Below are 21,881 nucleotides of genomic sequence, written 5' to 3' on the forward strand. Positions count from 1 at the left end.
TAACATTTCTCCTTTCTAGTTAATTACCTTATTTGTAACAAAATGAATCACAGGAAGACTTTCGTTAAAATTTAAGAATTTTGAAAAGAACTACGTAAACTTTGATCATTTATCTATTTTTATATATACACACATATATACACATGTCAAGATACTGTTTAAACAGAAGATACCCTAACTAAGCAGAAATTAACTAAGCAGAAATGTCTAAATACTAATTGAAATCCATAATGACCCTAATTATAATTTCCTCTCTAGACATATTAAAAAAGTATCAATAAAAAAAAAAAAAGAGAGCATATTCAGTCTGGGATCCCCTACAGTATCACTCCCCTAAGAACCATTCTTGAGTGGCAACTCCAAACAAAGTGCAACACAGTATGTTGAATTAGCACTTACACCATGTTTCTTTTCCTGTTCTGTCTGTCATAACAATGTGATCCATATGTCTCCTGATAAGTAACAGTATTTAGGTTTCATTATAGATGCAAAACAACTAGATGCAAATCGCAACATAGACATTTCCCAGTAACAGTAAATCATGATTTTATCAGCCCTCATCCAGGTCAATACTGCTGTTTGGACCATTCACTTATACATTTATTCTTAAATGTGAACAAACTCCATATAACGAGTGGCTCCAAACTCAGATGGCCAGTCTCAATAAACAGAATTGTCATAAAGATTTGCTGTGCTATGCATCAGTAGACTTTAACTGGAGTCAGAACACTTAGCTGCTATCTGTTGATTTTAGTAAATGCTCAGGATATTTATGAACAGGAGGCTCAGACAGATGTAAACCAGCATGGCCACAAACATTATTGCCATACGAAAGAGAGCTTAAAATGTATACAAATGTGCTCAACACCACAAAAAGATCTTTTCATTGAAGCAGTGGCTTTTATACTATCATTTCATTATACTTTCATTTGGTTATTTAGTCCACATCAGTTGTTTAAATGTGAACGCTTTGCTTGCAAGAACACATACAAATGCAAAACTCAAAAAACGTGACATTTGCTATTTTCCCCTTACTTGAGCCATTTAAAAAAAGATTAAAAAATTAAATCTGGCCAGGGACATCAAGGGTAACAAGAAAAGTTTCTATATGTACGTCAGTGATAACAGGAGGACTAGAGAAAATGTGGATCCCCTCCGGAAGGAAATGGGAGACCCTGTTACCCAGGATATGGAGAAGGCTGAGGTAACTCAATGACTTTTTTGCCTCAGCCTTCACTGGCAAGAGCTCCAGCTGCACAGCCTAAGTCAAAGAAGGCAAAGGCAGGGACTGGGAGAATGAAGAACTGCCCACTGTACGAGAAGATTAAGCTCAAGACCATCTAAAGAACCTGAAGGTGCACAAGTCTATGGGACCTGATGAGATTATGATGCATCTGTGGGTCCTGAGGGAACTGACAGATGAAGCTGCTAAGCCACTATCACATTTGAGAAGTCGTGGCAGTCCATGAAGTTCCCATCTACTGGAAAAGAGGAAATAGAGCCCTCATTTTTAAAAAGGGCAAAAAGGAAGACCCAGGGAACTACAGGCCAGTCAGTCCCAACTCTGCCTGGCAAGATCATGGAGCAGCTGTTCCTTGCCAATATGCTAAGGCACATGGAAAATGAGGAGATGATTGTGACAGTCAACATGGCTTCACTAAGGGCAAATTGTGCCTGACAAATTTGGTGGCCTTCTACAACGGCGTTAGTGGATAAGGGAAGAGCGAATTTGGATTTGTCAAAAGCATTTGACACTGTCCCACGATATCCTTGTCTCTAAACTGGAAATACATCGATTTGGCGGATGGACTACTGAATGAATAAGGAATTGGCTGGATGGTCACACTCAAAGAGTTGCAGTCAACGGCTCAATGTCCAAGTGGAGACCAGTGATGAGTGGCATGTTAGGGGTCGATATTTGGGCCAGTGCTGTTTAACATATTTGTTGGCGACATGGACAGTGGGATCGAGTGCACCCTCAGCAAGTTTGCAGATGACACCAAGCTGTGTGGTGTGGTCCACACGCTGAAGGGAAGGGATGCCATCCAGAGGGACCTTGACAGACTGGAGAGGTGGGCCTGTGAGAACCTCATGAAGTTCAACAAGGCCAAGTGCAAGGTCCTGCATGTGGGTCAGCACAATCCCAAGCACAAATACAGGCCGGGCGGAGAATGGATTGAGAGCAGAATGGAGGAAAAGGACTTGGGAGTGATGGCTGATGAGAAGCTCAACATGAGCCAGCAATGTGCACTGGCAACCCAGAAAGCCAACCGTATCCTGGGCTGTATCAAAATAAGTGTGGCCAGCAGGTCGAGGGAGGTCCCCATCTACACTGCTCTCGTGAGACTGGAGGACTGCATTCAGCTCTGGAGTCCCCATCACAAGGACATGGAGCTGCTGGAGCGAGTCCAGAGGAGGGCCACAAAGATGATCAGAGGGCTGGGGCACCTGTCCTATGAAGACAGGCTGAGAGAGTTAGGGTTGCTCAGGCCAGAGAAGAGAAGACTCTGGGGAAATCTTATAACAGCCTTTCAGTATCTAAAGGACCAGGACCTACAAGAAAGCTGGAGAGGGACTTTTTATGAGGCCATGTAATGATAGGACAAGGAGTAATGGTTTTAAACTGAAAGAGAGTAGATTTTAATTAGATCTAAGTAAGGGTGGTGAGGCACTGGAACAGGTTGCCCAGAGAAGTTGTGGATGTCTCATCCTTGGAAGTGTTCAAGGCCGGGTTGGGCGAGGTTTTGAGCAACCTGATCCAGTGAAAGGTGATCCTGCCATGGCTGGGGGGTTGGAACTAGATGATCTTTAAGGGCCCTTCGAACGCAAGCCATTCTATGATTCTATGATATAGTATTAGTAAGCCGGTCTGACTCATGTATATGACAGTTATTCTCCAGTAGCATCTTCTGCTCTCTGCTTGAACTATGCTACCCATATACCCATTTTAAGTTTATATTAAAAATAATTATCTTTGAACAAGGTCATTATATTGCATTTATGACTGATGAGGTTAATTATTTGAGGTCCTTCTTGTTTACTTTTGATCCTTAGCAAAAGTGTTGTATCTCAGTCAGCAGTACTTAAGTTTTTTCTGTATTTTAACTCAGAGTATTTGTTCCAAGAAAGAACTTATTTCTGAAACAATGAACACACATGCTATAGGAGCCTGAGTAAACATACATAAATGATAAATTTAAAAAAAATTTTGTGTTGTCTTCATATAGCTGAAGTCCTTGAAAATTACTTTTTATTACAGGTAGAAACTCTTTAAAGTCTCCTTCCCGCTTCTTTCTGGAGGAATGGGATGCAAAATTCCTTGCTATGATCTCAGAAGCAACCTAACCTTTTCTGACAATGTAACACAGTGTATATTGTATTATATAGATAAAAAGGAAAAATACACAACTGATACACTTTTTGGTCACAAATTTCTGAAACAAGGCCTCCCAGATGTACACTATAGTGAAACTGTGTGCAGATGGTACATTCCTAGTTTTCCTTTGCGTATTCATATTAAAAACTTTCATCGACTGTGAACTAATGCCTATTTATAAGACTGCCATTTTCATGGCAAAAAGTCAGGTAGGAAATGTTAGGAAGTATCCCTCTATCATTTCCTGTAGGAAATGGTAGGAAGACCCAGTATCCCTGTACAAGCTGAACAGGAAACAAGACCACAGTGGAAAATTAATGTGACAAATTTTTACAATAATGTTAGGAAAGCACTCTTTAAATGAATATATAGATTATTTAAATACATATGTGAATAAAGTCACTGCAAGTCACTCATCTTCTGAAGGACTAATTCTGGCAGGTTGAAAAGAAACTAGCTAAGTTAATTTTGCATGTAAAGAAAAAGAAAGATATTTCTCTGTTCTTGTTATTTCTTCCGTTTTCTTTCTATCACTTGATTTTGTCACATCCAGTGCTATCCTGCAATGTTCTTGGTGCATTTAACTCCCATACTTTTGAGCAGAAGGATAAACAAATATTAACCCAGTAGGAACTGAGTGGACATTTCTGGTTAGAAGATTATACTGGTAACTGCCTATGTTGAAAACGACTTAGATTGATGGTATAAAAGAAATACATACATAATGCTATCTAGCTCTTCATCCTTGAAACGGATGTCATATCGTTTCTTAATTAAAACAAAACAAAACAATCAAAACCAAGAACTAAGAATGACAACAATCTACATGAGAAATTCAAGGTTCAAGGTAGCAGCTTGTCCTCATGTCTCCAGAATCTCCTGGATGTCAGGGGAAATTGTTAGCACTGGTAGTTTTCTTCTGGACCAGTTCCAAGATAAGTTAAAATAAGACTAAAAATTCTCACAGCTTCAACTTAGTTACCATCAACATACTAACCAAACAAAATCTCTAGGTAGTTACTTCTTTCTGTATACAGATGAGGCACAGTGATTAAATAGGTCCATCCTATAGAATCAATTAGTTTTTTGAAACTGGGAATTGAATTTAGTTATTGTGAACATTTAGACCTAAGTGAATATTTATACATTATATATAGAAAGTTCTTACACGCTGTACTGCTCTGCTACAAAAAGTTGTAAAATGTTACAACACTTCAGTGAATTAATCATGCATTTTCAATCGCATGCTCAGTAAAAAAAGTGAATATTTGTCTTACAAGACATTGATTAATTGTGTATCAGAAATGCAAGATTTCTCTTGGCCTACGTTAAGCTAACACTGCCGCAGGATACTTCTCAGCACAAAGAATATTTCTTGAATTCTGCTCAGATCAAATATCCAGTTTTGAGAGAGACTGTTTTTTTTATTCTGCACTATTATACAACACTTCTTTTTGCCTGGCATCTGACAGGCATTCCCATCCTTTGCGTTTACTTTACTTCACTTCCTCAAAGCTGAGGCTGCAAAAACACAGCCAGCAGCCTCACACAGCTTTTCATGGAAAACTGCCATTCTAACCTGGCACCTCACTTCACTTTCTTATTCACTCAGAGAAGCTGAAAACTCTGAGATGAATTTAAATATTTATGCCAACAAAGAAACTGATGAAAAGTATCACCGCAAAAGAAGAAAATGAAGACAATGTAAGCCATTACTGAAGTAGCTCTTCTTGTGAAAGCTCTGATGTTCTTTGCTTGCCAGTCACCAACGCCAGCTCATCCTTCAACTCCTGGATCTCCTTTTTCAGCTGGACAATGATCTACAAACAGCAATGCATAAACCAAGCATCATCTACAAATTAATAGCTAGTTTATGATTTTTGCATTAGAAGGCTAAGTTTAGGGAAATATTATACTTTGGTTTTATTTTTTTTTTAAGCAACATCTCTTTTTTTAACAACAGTCCAAATGCCTTATATACACAAAGCATTTTTCCCTTTTCATTTATAAAAACAAGAAAAGTCTTCCAAACTCAGTAAATTCTATATGTTAGACAACATGACTGTACAGAAAGTGTTCAAAAGATTATTTGCAAAAGAGAAAAATAATTTACCATAGGAATAAAAAGAACTTTCTGACTCATTAGTTTTGCTTGTTAGTAATGAAAACACATTTAAAATAGGACTGATGTCTTTGTTAGAGAAAGGACAACTACATTCTAAAAGTGATTTTTTTTTTACCTTCCTTTTAGAAACAGAAACTACAAAACAGTAACTCAGTATTTTAATATTTTCTTTTTTTTTTTTTTCCCAGGTAACATTCCACTCTTATTAGAATTATATCGTACTATAATTGTAGGATTTATCATTTGCTAACCACAAATGTATAGTACAAATAGACATAATGAACTTAAATTGCATTAATGAATAGTAATGGTTGAGAAAGTAACTTGGAGAACTGTACTAGAATTTTAAATTCTAATAGCTCCTTATTGGAGCCTGAACTTTATAAACCATTAGTCTCCCAAGGCCAAATTCTACAAAGCAGGGGCAATATGCAAATCTCTAAGTCTAAAATATGAATGTGCAGGTTCTTGGATACTTTATGATTGAAGATTTTAATGATGCGTTGCCTTGTAACGGCTCAAATGTATCAGGAGTTCAACGATATTTTTAGATGGATGTAACTACACTGATTCCATGTGCAAAATAAGTTTCCAAGAGAATAATGTTTTCAAGGAAAAATGAATCATTCCTGATTGCACACACTTTCTAGAAGTAAGATTGTTGAAATTGATGACTCATTTTTACTGGATGTTAAAATGCCTTCAAATATTTGTATTTCTTTTAATATTTAAATTTAACCATGACTTCCTAAGATTTGAATGAGTATTTTTACTTCAAAAATAAAAATATTCTAAACATACATATGATTATTTTTTTTAAACTGTAAACTTACTGCTAACACGTTTGTTACCATGAAACATGAAAGGTTAACTTACGATATTTTACACAGATGTTGCAGGAGTGTATCAAGAATATTGCAGGCCAAACATTTTAACCTGATTTTAGGCTGCCTCACTCTGGTGCAACACTCTGATGTCATCTGTGCCAATTACTGAGTCAATAAAATAAAATTTGGGGCTGGAGTACAAAAAGGCAGAAAGCTGAACTGATAGTACCATCCCTGTTCAATGTTCAAATTTGTTAGCATGATTAACCTCAATCTGACAACAACAGAAATACTATTTTCAAGATATGCATAAAAGATTGATTTTCATGGATTCATCTTTTTAGTAAGATACACAGTCAGGAAATCTCCATTAGGAAGAACAAAATTTACACAGCCATCAGACTTAACTCAGATATATGAAGAGGTATTACGTGCTCCCTTCATAAAGTATGCATTCAACTTATAGATGATAAATACTCAAATAAATGCCATTTGATTTTATGAAAAAAATTGTTAAGTCCAGCACTTTACTGAATAATCAGGTTACACCCTAGGAATACACTTTAGGTAGTTAAGATGGGCAAAAAATTCCAAAACGAGCACAGAGCCATATAAAGTCTAGGTACCTGTGTTCCCCTGCCTTTTCCACAAGAGGGGATAGTTTTCTAACTCTCATAAGTCCACTTTTGCTTTATTTGCTAAATGATCCTGCAGAGCGAGACATATCAAACTTGTGGAGTATAGCTCCACAGGATGTTGTAAATGTTCAGGAGCCTGCATGTGTTCCACCTCAATCAAAGGCTTCTGTGGCCATGGAAGAAATGTTTTGCATGGTTTGCTACCCTAAAGCCTACATAGAAAAGAAAAAAAAGGACAGACAGACAGAAATGAAGAACTTGTTCAGTGTCTACTGGGTTTTTTTGTTTGTTTAGTTTTTGGTCACTGTTGATTTTGTGATGCTGTTACTGTTAGAAATTGTTTGGAAAGAAAAATATATGAAATAATAATAAAAAAAGAAAAGCAGTAGAAAACCTAACAAGAATCTGCTATTCCCTTTGAACTTCAAGGACAAGAGAAAATAAAAGCACAATCATTAACAGTAACCGAAATATGTCAATTACCATCAGGTAACAATGAACGAAATAATCGGTCATCTAATTCCCCAATTTTTAGACAACAAATGCTTCTTATGTTATATAATCTAGCATTCTGCAGTCTAGCATTCAAGAGGAAAGTATTTCCTAGCCAGTTCAGAAGGTCATATGAGAACAAAATACATAAAACTTGTAATTTCAAATCAGTCCTGAGAAAATTAGAAATACAGTAATAATTTTTCCCATTAAAAAGAATGATGATGCAATTAGTATATCATAAAAACATACACTGAAATTTGAGTATTTCATTCCGATTTTATATTTTTGGAGGTGAAAAGCTACAGTTGAAATTTATAATTCTGTCGTTAAAAACTATATTTTAAATATTGTCTGTTTACATATAAACAGAATAATATAATAGCTTAATCTGAATTTATTTTTCATATTATGTCTCTGTCACAGGGACCGAGGATATACTGACATGCATCCATAGTTCTTTCTTCAATATATCAACAAACATAGTTTTGGAATATGCAGTGTAACCTCAGTCAAATGTTTCCCATATCAGAAAACATCTTTGATATACAGCATGCAACCCAGCTGATCCAGTAGCTATCATTATCTGCAATACTATCTCGAATTAATCAATCCTTAATTGGTGTACTTAATATTTACAGAGGAAATAAATTTTCCAGGTAAAGTGGAAAATTACATTAAATAAACTAACAAAGGCCTCTTAAAACAGTAGAACTTACATTACAGAGCACATCTTCAAACAAATCTGGTATGTAATAAGCTAGAGGCATATAAAATCTTTCAAAGGAAAGAGTAACTCAATATCAGAAAAAAAAAATAAAGTACATTTTTGTTATGCAGATTAAAAGAAGAAACTTGTTTTCTTTATGTGGCAATGCTTTGTGCTTTACTAACATGGATTACCTCTATCCTTCTTTGTACTTCCTAAATCTCTGATCCATTCTGCAGAGCTCCTCTGCTGCAATTTGGGATGTGAACATCAGCCTAATGCTTTAGTGTGGAAATCCTATTTCTACATCTCATTTACCTGTCTTACTTTTTTTCCTAATGTTAACTTTACAATGTTCTTTCTTCCTAGCTAAAATGTTCTTTGGACCAATCTCAAGGAAGGACTGTATCTGTGTGTTTCTTAGCTTTTTGATACACAAACCATTTCAGTGCAGCAGCATGCCTTCAAGTGACTAATAATCTTAGCAGATTTTTTAAGAGTTTTAGGGACATTCAGTTATCTGTGACAGTGATTTAGAAATTAACACTCTAAAAGAGACGATATTGAAAGAGATTACTGCTCCTCAGATGTCTTAAAAGCTAAGAAAGCCCTCAGGGGTTTTATAATAGTCCATTTAACTACACTTACGTGTAAAAGAAAAAATAAAAATAGTAGTTATTTTATAAAAAAAAAATTGAACTTGCATCTAAAAACAATTTTATGGGATCATTTAGTATAAAATTCTAAACATCCATTTGACTGCTACTGATTATTACAACTTAAAACCAGCAATCTCCTTCCCTCTGCCCCCAGTCCACTCTCACCAATCTGGGGTCAATTTCTTCATTAAGAACTGCTTCATTCTTAATAAGAGCAACTCGCTGTGCAAATCTGCAGGTTGATATAGATTCCTGGAAGAGAAAAAAAAAAGAAAGAGTGAAAAAAGAATAATTTCAGTTAACTTTGCACCAGATAAGTAGAACAGACTGATAATGAAGCCCTCAAACTAAGTTTCTGGTTTACGTATATCTTACAGAGCTAATCTTATATTAGAATATTGATTCCAAGACAACAATAATCAAGAGAAATTAGGCTAGTATGTTGTCACTAGTGATAGCGACAAATAAAATTGTCAAATTTTATTAATCTAGTCAAGCTCCTGACCAACTGTGTTTCGAATGAGTCCTCAGCTGGCACTAAAGGATAAGAAAGCGATACTATACAGAAGGTAAAAGCTTTTGAATGATGAGAAAAAGAGAAAATTAATTAAAATCAATTTTTTGGTGAAAATGAGACTAGAGAAGCATAGGTAAAAGAAGTTGCAAAAGAAGATAAAGGGAAGAAGAGTAGAAGTCCAGGACAAATGAGAAAAGCTGGGAGACTTGGAACTCGGAGATGTGGGAGAACTGCAATAGCAGATAAAAACCTAAGGGAATGAGGTGCAAGAGGACAGGAGGGTAGGGAAAAAAAAAAAAAGAAGATGCAAGACTGAGGTTGTCAGGGAAACTCTGTGACAACCAATGTGTCCTTCCATTTAGGGCACAGAATGAAATCAAGGATCCATAAGTATTGTTCCGTTCTCTGAGATTAGCCAATATTTACATGCCAGACCCTGCTAGAGAACTTCTCTATCTAATGAATAAAAAGCCAGCAACTGTTCTCAGTTAGCTCAGAGAATAAATCATCAGTCTTAGAAGTTACAATGATGCTTCATAACCTGTATGATAAAATTTGCTGAGGTGTGCCAGTTTGCATTTAAAATGCAAGAATTTACACACAACTCCTACATTAAGAGAACTTTACTATTACTAGAGACCTGTATTTCAGAATTAAAGTATTTCTCAGTCCTCCAGCATATGAAAATATCAATTTAAATACATAATCATATACATATTTTTCTACAGGACTTCTATCTCGATCAGTGCTTGGAGGGGCGGTATCTGAATTAGGGTTACATGACGAAAGACACTAGTGTTTACTGCCAAAGACATAAAATATACACACACAGAATCAACAAGAGTTTTCAAGCAACGGAAAGAAAGGCCTTACAACTAAGAGAGCTGCACAGTCTTAGCCAGAGTCTCTGTTTGCCTCTGCTGTGCAGTTCCTGTGCTACGATGATCAGCTAATGCGATTTTAATTAAGTTCTGTACACATATTAAGTACAATTATATATACAGTACACATATATACATTTCCACCAGACCTCTGCCCTGTTCAGTGTGAAACACAAGTTAAATTAATGAGTAGCTAATCAATTCAGCCTTCAACATTCTATCAATGTTTGATATATAAGCTTACGATCTATTTATTCTATGCCATCAAAATGGTAATCAAAGATGACAGCTACTAATTTCCTAATCATTTTTTCTGACATGCTTATCATTACGGTACCTGAGGGCTTCACAAAAATTAATCAATTAACCTTTTAGGTATTGCTTTGCTGCAAGTAGGTGGAACGACTACACCTAACAGAAGGGAAATTTAAGTCAAAAGTACCAAAAAAAAATAATATTTGACTATTATATGATCTTTTGTTCAAAACAGCTTCCATTCAACTTCAGTTACAGCTATAATAATTAATATATCTACAATTCAGAATCAACATCTTTCAAGTACTCTGCAAAATTAGCATAAAAAATGTGATGTAGGTGATGTGAGAAGTTGTATACAAACTCTTTGGTAAATGTACGAATATAATCTGGATGTCTAAGATAATATTCTAGTCATCCTCTTCATGAGAGTTCCCTTTCTTCGAATTTTCTGCTTCATTGTTTTCATTGTAAGAGACAAAGCTAGGTCCTTAAGAAAGTTGGTTTCATTATACAACTTCAATCTGTACTAGGGAGCAATCCTGTCTTCTGCTTTCTTTGTGAAAGAAATGTATATCCAATAGCAAAAAACAAACAAAAAAGCAAACCAAACGTAACTATCCATAATGACTGACATAATTCAAAATTAAAATTCTGCAGCTATCCTAACTCTGACGTTTTTTATTGTACAGTAATTGAAAACATTTGTCCTCATATTACTCGCACATATCAGATTCTGAGGAGCAAGTTACGGACTTTTTTATTTATTTTTCGAGAAGAAGGTCTGTTGTGTAGATGGAGTATGCTTTTAGTATAATGCTTTCCACTGTATTTCAGAAAACAGTCCTAAGCTTAATAGTTTTTTTTTCTTGTTTATTTGCATTAGAATGCTTTGATGTTATGGAAAGTCAGCAAATCAACAGATTACAAACGGCTTTGAGCAGGGCTCTATGTATTCACATCACAACATATTTAGGTAAACAAAGAGAAGAAAATATCACCTGTAATTCCAGTGCAGGAAATTGGTGAAGGGAGATATAAAAGTATTAGAAAAATTTCCAAAAATCTCAAATCAGGCCACCCAATTTCCTCTCCCCTGCAATGAACTCTCCAGTTGTCTACCATACTTAATGAAATCTTCATTTCAAAACAGTCTAAAGTTCCACCAAGGCTTTCAGTTTGATCCATAATCTACTTATAGATCTCACCAATATGCCCTGTAGAAAATTCCTTGGAAATACTTTTCCACAACTCAAAGATTTATTCATCAGGAAAACAGTAAATTAAAAAAAAAATAAAATTCACTGCTAGGTGCAAGTTGTTTCCCAGCTGCTGCTTAACTTGAGATTACTTAAAAAAAAGCACGTTTCCTAAAGGATTTGTGTACATCTTACCGCAATTTTCACTGATAAAATTATCTTCTGGAAACAAAGTTAATTTTTTTTTTTTTGGTAAGGATAAGAATAAAACATAGACACTTGAACTGCAAATTGTAACAGAAATCAAAAGAGCAGGATCTTTAGAGAAATGGAATTATTTTTGTTGAAAATAGATAGAAATAACTTACATCTATGTTTCTTTTTTCTATAGAGAGCGTTGCTATCATGGTAGTCATGCAGTTTCCTCCTAGGCTGTCTCTTAGCACTGAGGTCATCATAGAGTTTCGGTAAGGAATGTGGGACCGGTTTTTCTCTGCAAGGGCAATTATTACCTGAAACAATAGTAAAAATGGAAAAGACTTAGATTTACATGTCTATTAATGACTGACACAGAAAAAGAACAAAACCAATCTGCTCAGGAATCTAAACTTCTGGTACAAGAAAACTGCTCTCATGCACCCAGTTAGCTGCCAATCCACTGGTTTTACCAAAATAATTTCAACTTAAAATTCAGCATGTTTATATGTCTTTCTAGCAGCTGGACCTGAAAGACTAAATAAGCTTAATTTTATTATGCCCTAGCTTTTTCTATCATAATAATAAAGCATTGATAGCATTCAAGTAAAAAAAAATCCTCAATATTTGTTAAAGCACGCTCTTAAAATTACACATTGTTAAAGCACATGGTTCTTAGAGGGGTCCATACAATTTTTTCTGAGAAAATGCCTTGAAAAGTAAAACACAAATAAAAGGGTGCATGATTACAAGGTACTGCTGGAAAGAAATAATTCAGTTCAGAATATATATGCCTTGGCCAAAAAGGAAATGGTACACCTACTATTTTCAGTTTCCCTTCTGAGCTGTTTACATTACAGGACCTAATTATTATTACATAAAAAACTAGATTACCTCATGATCTGCTGTGATATAAAAGATTTGAACTGTTAACTGGCCAAGCACTGTATGAAAATTTGTAGCTATATGAGTTGTGCAAGCTATCGCAAATGATTAGGAGTTTTCTTTCCTTTAATAAATGTTACACATCAGCATATATTTTGTTTATGCTGCACTTAATAAAATTGTTATTTTAGAAAATTTAGAAGCAACTTTTTTGTTGGCAGTAGTATGTCTTAATGGTCCTCAGAAAGTTAAAATTTCTTATTACTATAAATCTTACACTTGTAGCCCTGAGAAGGATGAATGCATGATATGAAAATTACTATCTTTAAAGGAACCTGAAAACCCATTCCATGATCAAGGTTTTCAAGTCTTGTATATTACAACTTGTTAGATGGAAATATTATACCTGTTAGTGTATTATATTGCATAGAAATGTCATCGTAGTCTAGCATACACATTAATAACCAGACTCTCAGTCTCTGCCACACGAAGTCTACAATCTGACTAGACAAGATGGGAAAAGAGCCAGAGGGAAGATATGTTACTTCCATTAGAAACGGGAACTGTGTTACAGAAAAGTTCGTTTTTTCTGAAGTTCATGCAGGAAGTCTGTAGCCCAGGTAGAATTTGAACCCTCCCACATCGGCACTGAAAAGATATGTGACCAGCTCTCCTGATGCAGAAACCACTGTACTGTCATGTGACAGAGTCATATAACTCAGAAGATGATGGCTTTAAATTCATAAGTGAAACTTCACCATAATCACTAAATCAACCTTTACAATCCAATCAAGGAACCTTGAAGGGAAGTTACGTTCTGTCGCAAAGTGGCAGAGACCACCTGTACAGGATCTGAACCTGGACCTTCTAACAGCCAACCAAATGTGGTAATTAGACAATTGTCTCATTTTTACATGATCAAAAAGAAGGTGGTGTTATCCTATTAATATAAAAAAAGGGCTTGTGCTTGTTTTGGTTTTGTTTGTTTGTTTTTTAAATATTGGTACATTTAAGCTTAAAAGGCGTTAATAATACTACTGAACCAGGACTGTAATATGCTGATTTAGATCAACATAATTTAAGGCAAAAAGTTTCATTTTGAGTGGGTCAAAAAAACCACTTTAAGTCCTAATGAATTTTTTAAGCATGGAAGCTGTCAGAAATATTGTCACTTTTTGTAAAATTGCATCCTACATGAAATGTAATAGCATAGATCAGGTACAATCACTCACAAATAACTTCACTAAAACATTTGGAAATATTGTTGAACATAAAGGAAGGCCTCAAGTGGTTATGATATGATATGAAGTATGTCCAAGAGTCCCTGTTCCTATCCACATCCTTTGTGCAAGCAATTACTTCACATAGGGAATAGATTTGCACCAGTACCTCATGCCAACAGGCAGCCAGGACACATTTTCAGAGCATGCTCAGGAGATGTGGATTTTGAGGTGCATCCCTTGCAGGTGCAGAGCTATCACTTACATCTACATCGTGCAGCACAGTGTACCACATACTCTGAAGCCATATGCCTGATCCAGAGCTCTCTTTTTTTCTCCTGTCCATCCACTGTCACAAGGCCTCTGACAATGCCTTTGATTCAGATGCAGAATCCCTCCAGATTCCTGCCTACACCTCCCTACTCTTCAGATTTTCGTCAACCCTCCCGTCTCATCTCCCATTTCTGGTAAAGTTTATCAGCTTAAGCTCTAATCCTTACAGCAAAAAATCCAAATTCTACTGCTGATATCTTGCAGTTAATTAAAAGCATTCTTACTTTTCTTGCTGGAAATAATTCACTCAAAAATCATGATTTGCTAATCAAAACCAAGTGTCTTTAAATTACAAAAAAGTTCCTGCTTTTTTTCTGTTATTCTAATGTCTGTATATGTTAATCAGGAAACAACAAAACCAGAAAATTACCTTTTCTATAGGATGCGAATAAATTCAGCATTTGACGGCTGGCGATGATTTGAAATTCTATTAGCCAAAACTTCACTAGGTGTGGGTAGCAATCATTCACTAACCAACGAAATATTTTGCCATTCCCTAAATGGAGCGCATGTTAAATGACACTTAACAGGCATATTCATCAAAGCAGTGGGAACATTATAGTCTATTATTTTGGGGAAATACATCTAGTTCTAATTCCACTATAGTGTCAAATCATGTGTCTGTATCACTATTAATCTGTAACTCTAAATCACGTCCAGGATACCCTATCAGAAGGGAATATCGACATACACACACAAATACGCCGTTGTAATTCCAGAACATGCTAGTACATATTACGGACAACAAAAGTTATTCAGATGTGGTAACAGGTGCTCTTGAAAGTCCCTATGTACCAAATTGCTGCAGACACGAAAATCAAATTGTCCCTACTGCCTTTGTAGATCAGCTGCGTAACACTATCTCACCATCATTCTGCTCTGGATACATAAGACACTTGGAGAAAAAGTGCGATTCATTTATTCAAAGATTTCTTAGCACTTTGTGGATATTTAACAAGTAGACAAAGTGCAATTACACAGGACTGTGTTCCCATTGTCATCTCGACACAAATAATTCTACACGATTATTTTACTATGCAAGGTGTTTAGAAACGGCGTAACCCAACATTAACACAATCAGTAGATAACTGAATAGTTCGGTATGTAAATAAGGTGATTTTGAGGAATCCTTGTACTTTAATATTAGTCATTGCAAGGTCAGGATTGAATGGCCCAATTCCTACTGTCTTCCTTGGTCTTTTGTTCAGTATTAGAAAACATTTTTATCAATGATACACAATCCCAGGCAGAACCCAATGTGCTTATCTGTAACTATTTATTCTAAAATAGGAGTTAAAAGTTGTATGACAAAACATTACTATTTTATGTTTCTACAGCACTTCAAATCTGAGTATCTCAAGACGCACTACACAGATTATCAAATTAAACCTCACAGAAGCTCATGCAATGTTGCATTACAGATACATAAAAATCATTCAGTAAATAAGAAGGATCTTGAACACAATTTGTATGATTCCGAAGAGGTCCATTTTAGAATCACTTATGCTTATCATTTCCCATGAATACAACTGTAATACAGTTATTTTACTTCCAGGTAAAACGTAAACAAATGGGGGGTATGAAAAAGATTCAATGGAATAGTAAATGACTGACTGCCACCTGCTGTGCCTTAAGCTTCTTCTTTTGTCAGATGAAATATCTCTGATTAGATTAAATGAAACCTACGACATTTGTTCTTGTTAACAGAAAAATACCCAAAACAAAAATGAAAAACATTCTTCCTAGTAAGTAGAAGTTACATTTTCTAATCTTTATTTTACAGAATTTTCACATTGAGACATCCACAAAATTTTTTGTTTTAATGGAAACTGTAAATTTTTCTAAATAACGCATATACTGGAGTATAAATTAAAAGAGACAAATCTGAATTTTAGATATAAGCTTTTTTTTCTCATCCCCTGCCCTGCGATTTCTCACACAGACCTGTTATTGTCATACATAAAAGTTTTTAAAGAAGTCTTAGGAAAAATACTGTATTCTCCAGCACAACTCAAAAAAATAACAAATTTCTGGCAACAGGAACAAGTGTGAGTTCTGAAATCCACACTTGAAAATCTTCAGTGATTGCAACTTAATAGCACAGTATCCACAAAACAGATTTTGTTGATTGCCAAGTGTTTCTTACCCTTGCTTGGAGTTTTACAGCATTAGAAGACAAAGCATCACAGCAGATCAGGGGGACATAATGTAATGTGTAGCAAGTGTTACTTATAAGCATAAATGTCTTAGCAATGCCACAATACTAAGCCAAAAGAAATATCTGTAAGGAATGAATCTATAGAATATAGACAATGCCTATAAACCTGAAAGAAATTATGAGGATTCATCTTATTTTCCTAGTCCTGAAGAGGAAATGATTATATCAGATCAGTGGAGGAAAAATAAAATTTTTCTAATAATGATAATAATGATAATAATGATAATAATGATAATAATGATAATAACAACAACCAAACAACAACCTGTTAACCAAACCTTTCTGCTGGAATGCATTATCTTCAAAGTTTCCATTCACCACCATCTTACTCATTCCTTGTTTCTTTTTTAAAAAAAAAATTAGTAAGATTAGTCAGGATGAACCTACTTTCTTAATATTTGCCTTTTCCAAAGAGGGACAATAAAAAGCAACACTGCTAGGAGAATGGAGATTTTAGTATATCTTAAATCAACAGGCAAAACATTTTTTAGTAACAATAGCTGAACAACAAAGATTTGTGGAGATTATTACTGTTATTATTACAGTTGCAAATATGAGTCCTATTGGTATAAAACCAATTATGGTAGTTACTCCATAAATACATTAACAAAGAAAACTCCTGTCTCAAAGAGATCAAAGACTCAAATTGAGAGAGGAATAAAACAACAAATGAGAGAAGAGTCTAATACTTTATGATATTACAATGCTTGGACTAAATAAAAATCAATCACTTCTTTAGTTCAATGATTCTTGAGCGATACCTCCTGATCCAGCTGTGGAAGTGGGTGAAAATCCCAAAGAAAATTTTTAGCAGAAATACAGCTGCAATCTTGTAAACATGCTTTAGTATTTCAAATAAACCAAGAAAATTCTTTTTGAAACACTACCCTCTGTATCCACTACAACCTTACTGCTTAATTGTTGATCTCTTCCTAAATTAAAATATTTTATTTCAAATTAAGAGCTACCAATTCAAGCTTTTAAAAAAATTTCAATAAATACACAGTGTTAAGACTAACTGAATACTGGAATTGAGACTTCCAAAACACAGCACATTGCTAAACAGGAGTGTAGTAAAGGGAGAAACATTTCACACTATTCCAACTTTACCTGTTCCAAATAATGTAATGACAGATTGATATATTTGGCTTCTGTCAATAAGTGACCTCCAACTCCAGTCTTTGCAACACGCTCTGATCCAGCAAGGTCTACTAAGTGTAACTTGGAGCGTCGAATAGTTGCAGATCCAGGTTCCTTGCTGGAGATGTGAATAGTGAAAATGCAGTGAGATCGGCTTGAGGCTTGATTCATTGGTGTCTACAATGAAAAGAAAGGAAGAGTCCTCAATGTTCATTTAATACATAAATTTAGCTTTTTGTAACCAAAAAAATCAGGAAATTGAAATCACCTATGTAATTTTTTAGCTATTACACCTAATAAATATGAAAGCAGAACTCAAAAGGTTTTACCTGGCACTCACATTCTGGCCAAATACTTGGATAACTTTAATATGAACATAGTGTGCTGCAAGCAAGCAAGCAACAATCCTTGTTCCAAGACAGTCTAGCAGTGAGTACATCAGTAAAGCAGCTGCCTCATTATGCTGGGGAATACTGCTAGAAAACTGCACCTTGATCAGAGGGAAATTACTAACTCCTGATCTCCAAGAGTTTACCAATTTCCTCATTGGTAAGCCCATTTTTAGGGTGGGGTTTGTTTTTTTGGGGGGGGGGGGCTAGATGGCTTAGTGTAACTAAGATTAGAACTTTCTATAAGTCTTTAGACTTTCATTACTTTTATGAAAAAAATTAACTTGACAAAATCAGTATTAGAATTTTACATGGCATGGCAGTTTTAATAAAAGGTTTGGCTTAAATACATTTATTTGGAGTAGCTACTGCCATACTTCCATAACTAGACATATGAAAAATCTTGTTCACTTTTTAGAGATGCTCAGCTTTAGTATGACTTTAGTGGTGTTTCAAATATATTTGAAATGCAGAATAGAAAATTTTAAACAGCTCTCAGATATTTAATTCTAGATTTCAAATGACCATATGCCATCATATATGCAACTTTCCTTTCTTAAACAATATATAAATAATTCTTTAAGCATCTAAAGGTTCTTTTGTTTAGTTGTATCAAGCTGCTGTTGGAAACTAAAAGAATTCCTTATGATACTCATTTTACAAATAGTTAAAGCTTTAGAATATATATGGAGATTAAAGGTTTACCATACTAATAGTATTTATATTTATAAACTATTACAAGCATGTCATCAGGGCACAAATACTTGACTTGCAGAAAAATAAGGTAGTGAAATAAATTAATAAATAAATGTGATTAAGCTAGTAACTAAATCTATGCTTATTTATAGCTGTTCAAAAAGAAGACAAAAAAATCCTGGCTAAATTGTATACATTAATCTCTTGTTTATATTTTATTCCTCTGTTATTGTAATTCTTTATCTAAGCATATGCTATGATTCAAACTAGATATACCAACATATTTTTTTTTCTCCATAGTCTGCTTTGGTATAAAACATTCTAGATGTTAAAATAGCCTGCCCGTTGCAAATCTAGAAGGCATTCTCTTGTTAACTCAGAAAGGATGGCTCTCAAAGGAAGACTGCAAGCTGAATATTCCTTTACTGGGAATATGAACAGCTATACCTTTTGGTTGAACTGTCTACTCTTCAATTTCTCAATATTTTGGGATCCAGCTCAAAAAAAAAAGTAAAAATAAAAAATTTGCAAACCATAGATATTTAACTGGGATCAGTTTCCCAGTTCAGTCACAGTGCAGCTGTAGAAACCAGTTCTGTTAGAATAATTGAAAACGGCAGCATACAGCAAGTGAACAAGCAGGTGGTGTGCAGGAAGAGCATACTGTCCTGCTCCGGCCGGGGGATTGGACTAGATGATCCTTTTAGGTCCTTTCCAATCCCTAACATTCTGTGATATGCTTGTAGTTGGTGAAAATTCTGTAACGAAATTAGTCTTAGCACTATTTTATTTTGCACTGCTTTACCTATTAAAGCCAAGCTCAGAGGGAGAAGGAGAAGAGTTTGGATCATTTAGTTTTTACAGATGAGGAATTTTGGAATAATATAGGCAAGCCACTGGCTCTGATTAACTGTCTGGTTTCTAAGGATCATTTCACAATCCTGTGAAATGAGTATCAGAGTGCAGTCACATGATGTGCCGCCTTCAGAGGCAAAACTGAACAAATGAAGAGGAAGTGACTTGTAGTACGAGAATGAAAATAAACAGGATCAGTGAAGAGTAAAGCCTGTCAAGCTTTGAAAAGCAAGAAAATACTCCCAGATATATTTAAAATGCAGCTATACTAAGAAAAAGTTATATGCTGTTAAAATGTACTTTGTTCAGCAATTCTGACTCCATGAATAATCAGAGCCAGCTTCACTTAATTTAGTAGGAGAGCCATAGAATCACAGAACGGTTTGGGTTGGAAGGGACCTTAAAGTTCATCTAGTTCCAACCCCCCTGCCATGGGCAGGGACACCTTCCACTAGATCAGGTTGCTCAAAGCCTCATCCAACCTGGCCTTGAGCACTTCCAGGGATGGGGCATCCGCAGCTTCTCTGGGCAACTTGTTCCAGTGCCTCACCACCCTCAGAGGGAAGAGTTTATTCCTTAGATCTAAGAGAAATCCACTCTCTTTCAATTTAAAGCCACTACCCCTTGACCTATCTCTATATGCTTTTTTACGGTCCCTCTCCAGCTTTCTTATAGGCCTCCTTTAAGTACTAAAAGGCTGCTATAAGGTCTCCCTGGAGATTTTACTACTTGCAGGTCTGTGAAGCAGGACTGGATATTTTATTTTTCCAGATCAAAATCCACAATAGAATTAATATTTAAGGACGTGCTCCTCAACAAAATTGATATTTGAGGACATTTTGCACTACAGTCATGGCATCAGTCACACTATGCAGCATACAAGTCTAAGGCAGATCGAACATCAATACGGGTCTATTTATGGAAGCACAAAGTAAAGGTTGCTATGAAAGAATCAGAAGAAATCAGCATACTACATTCTTAAGCAAACAAGTTTCACTATGCAGCAAAACCTCATGAGTTTCAAAACATGCTTTTAGTCACACTTGTTTAACACCATTAACGGGAAAAAAATAAATTTAAAGAAAATAATTTCAGGACTCTGATTTACAAAAGCTCAGGGCAATATTTGGCCTATTAGGTCTTTATTGTCTATAGTAATATACTAGCTACAACTTAGTTTTCCATGTTCTGAGCAGATTCTGCGACTGGTCATTAGTAATTCCATCGCTTTTCTCTTCACAACTTCTTTTTTCATGTAAAATAAGTGAATTTGATCTGTAAATCATTGACTAGAATCCTAAACTCCTGTTTTATAAAATCCTCCTCCTGTGTAGAACCATGCTTTAATCAATACACCAATACTCCTTTTTACAAAATGATTCTATCTCCACTTTGCAGTTCCCATATATAGAAAGCTCTAATAGAACTCTTGTAGGAAGCATAAGCCAATAAAAATTTAAACGGTTAGATGGGATGCGATCATGAAATGTTAATTGCAGTCATAATGCTCCACACTTTGCTACTTTTACCACACAAGTAGATACAAAGCACACAGCAACAGAAATGTCAATTTGTCAGCATCTTCAGTCCAAAAATAAGCTGCTTTTATTTTTTTTTTTCTATCTGACATACGCAACTTCTGAATATCACCTTTCAGCTGTTCAGAAAGTTTGTAAACTGAAAACAAATGAACAAAATTTTCTGGACAGTGCCTCAGAGCCTACTAAAAAGTTCTCTCAGTGACTTACAGAGTTCATTTTGGCTCTGTTAGCAGTATTCAAACCATATGTATATGAAATCATCCTCACACTAATTTGATGTGATGAAGGAAAAAAAGAAAAAGAGGGCAGTGGCGTGGCTCTCAGCAGATGGTTGCTATTGTGAAGGTTATATATAGAACAACTGATGAGCTGCAGTTACTTACAAAGAAATAATTTTTTCCAGGAATTCTGTGACATCGTAAACCACATAAGTAGACTTCAGATGCTTTGTGATATCACACGAACACTACAAAGGAATTCATGCCAGGTCATCTGTTGCCGCCCATTTGTGGCATGCTAAAAGAGGAATTCAATAACAGATATTTCAAGATCCTGTTTCGGTAAAGCATCAGTGTTTTGTTTGATTTTGGAAAATGTATACAAGAGATATTTCAAGTCATACCATCCAGCCTCCTTTTTCTCCAGGACCATGATATACCTGTGTTTGCTGACATTAAATAAACTGTATAGAAACTTCGTTACTTAAACCATTACATCTGTTCACACAACGG

The 21,881-nt window shown here is 35.3% G+C and overlaps 1 protein-coding gene across 1 annotated transcript in view; it reads right to left on the reverse strand.

Moving 5' to 3' along the window:
• KIF6 (kinesin family member 6) overlaps positions 1-21,881 on the reverse strand; it is a 164,891-nt gene that overhangs the window by 101,403 nt on the left and 41,607 nt on the right. Inside the window, exons 7-10 of the mRNA XM_086626191.1 lie at positions 17,640-17,846; positions 12,047-12,190; positions 8,992-9,078; positions 5,093-5,196 (exon numbers count right to left, since the gene is read on the reverse strand). Of these exons, the coding sequence (XP_086482317.1) occupies positions 5,093-5,196; positions 8,992-9,078; positions 12,047-12,190; positions 17,640-17,846 (542 nt within the window). The remainder of the gene's footprint in view (positions 1-5,092; positions 5,197-8,991; positions 9,079-12,046; positions 12,191-17,639; positions 17,847-21,881) is intronic.

Source organism: Tauraco erythrolophus, chromosome 2 (assembly GCF_009769465.1).
Source record: "Tauraco erythrolophus isolate bTauEry1 chromosome 2, bTauEry1.pri, whole genome shotgun sequence".
NCBI lineage: Eukaryota > Metazoa > Chordata > Aves > Musophagiformes > Musophagidae > Tauraco > Tauraco erythrolophus.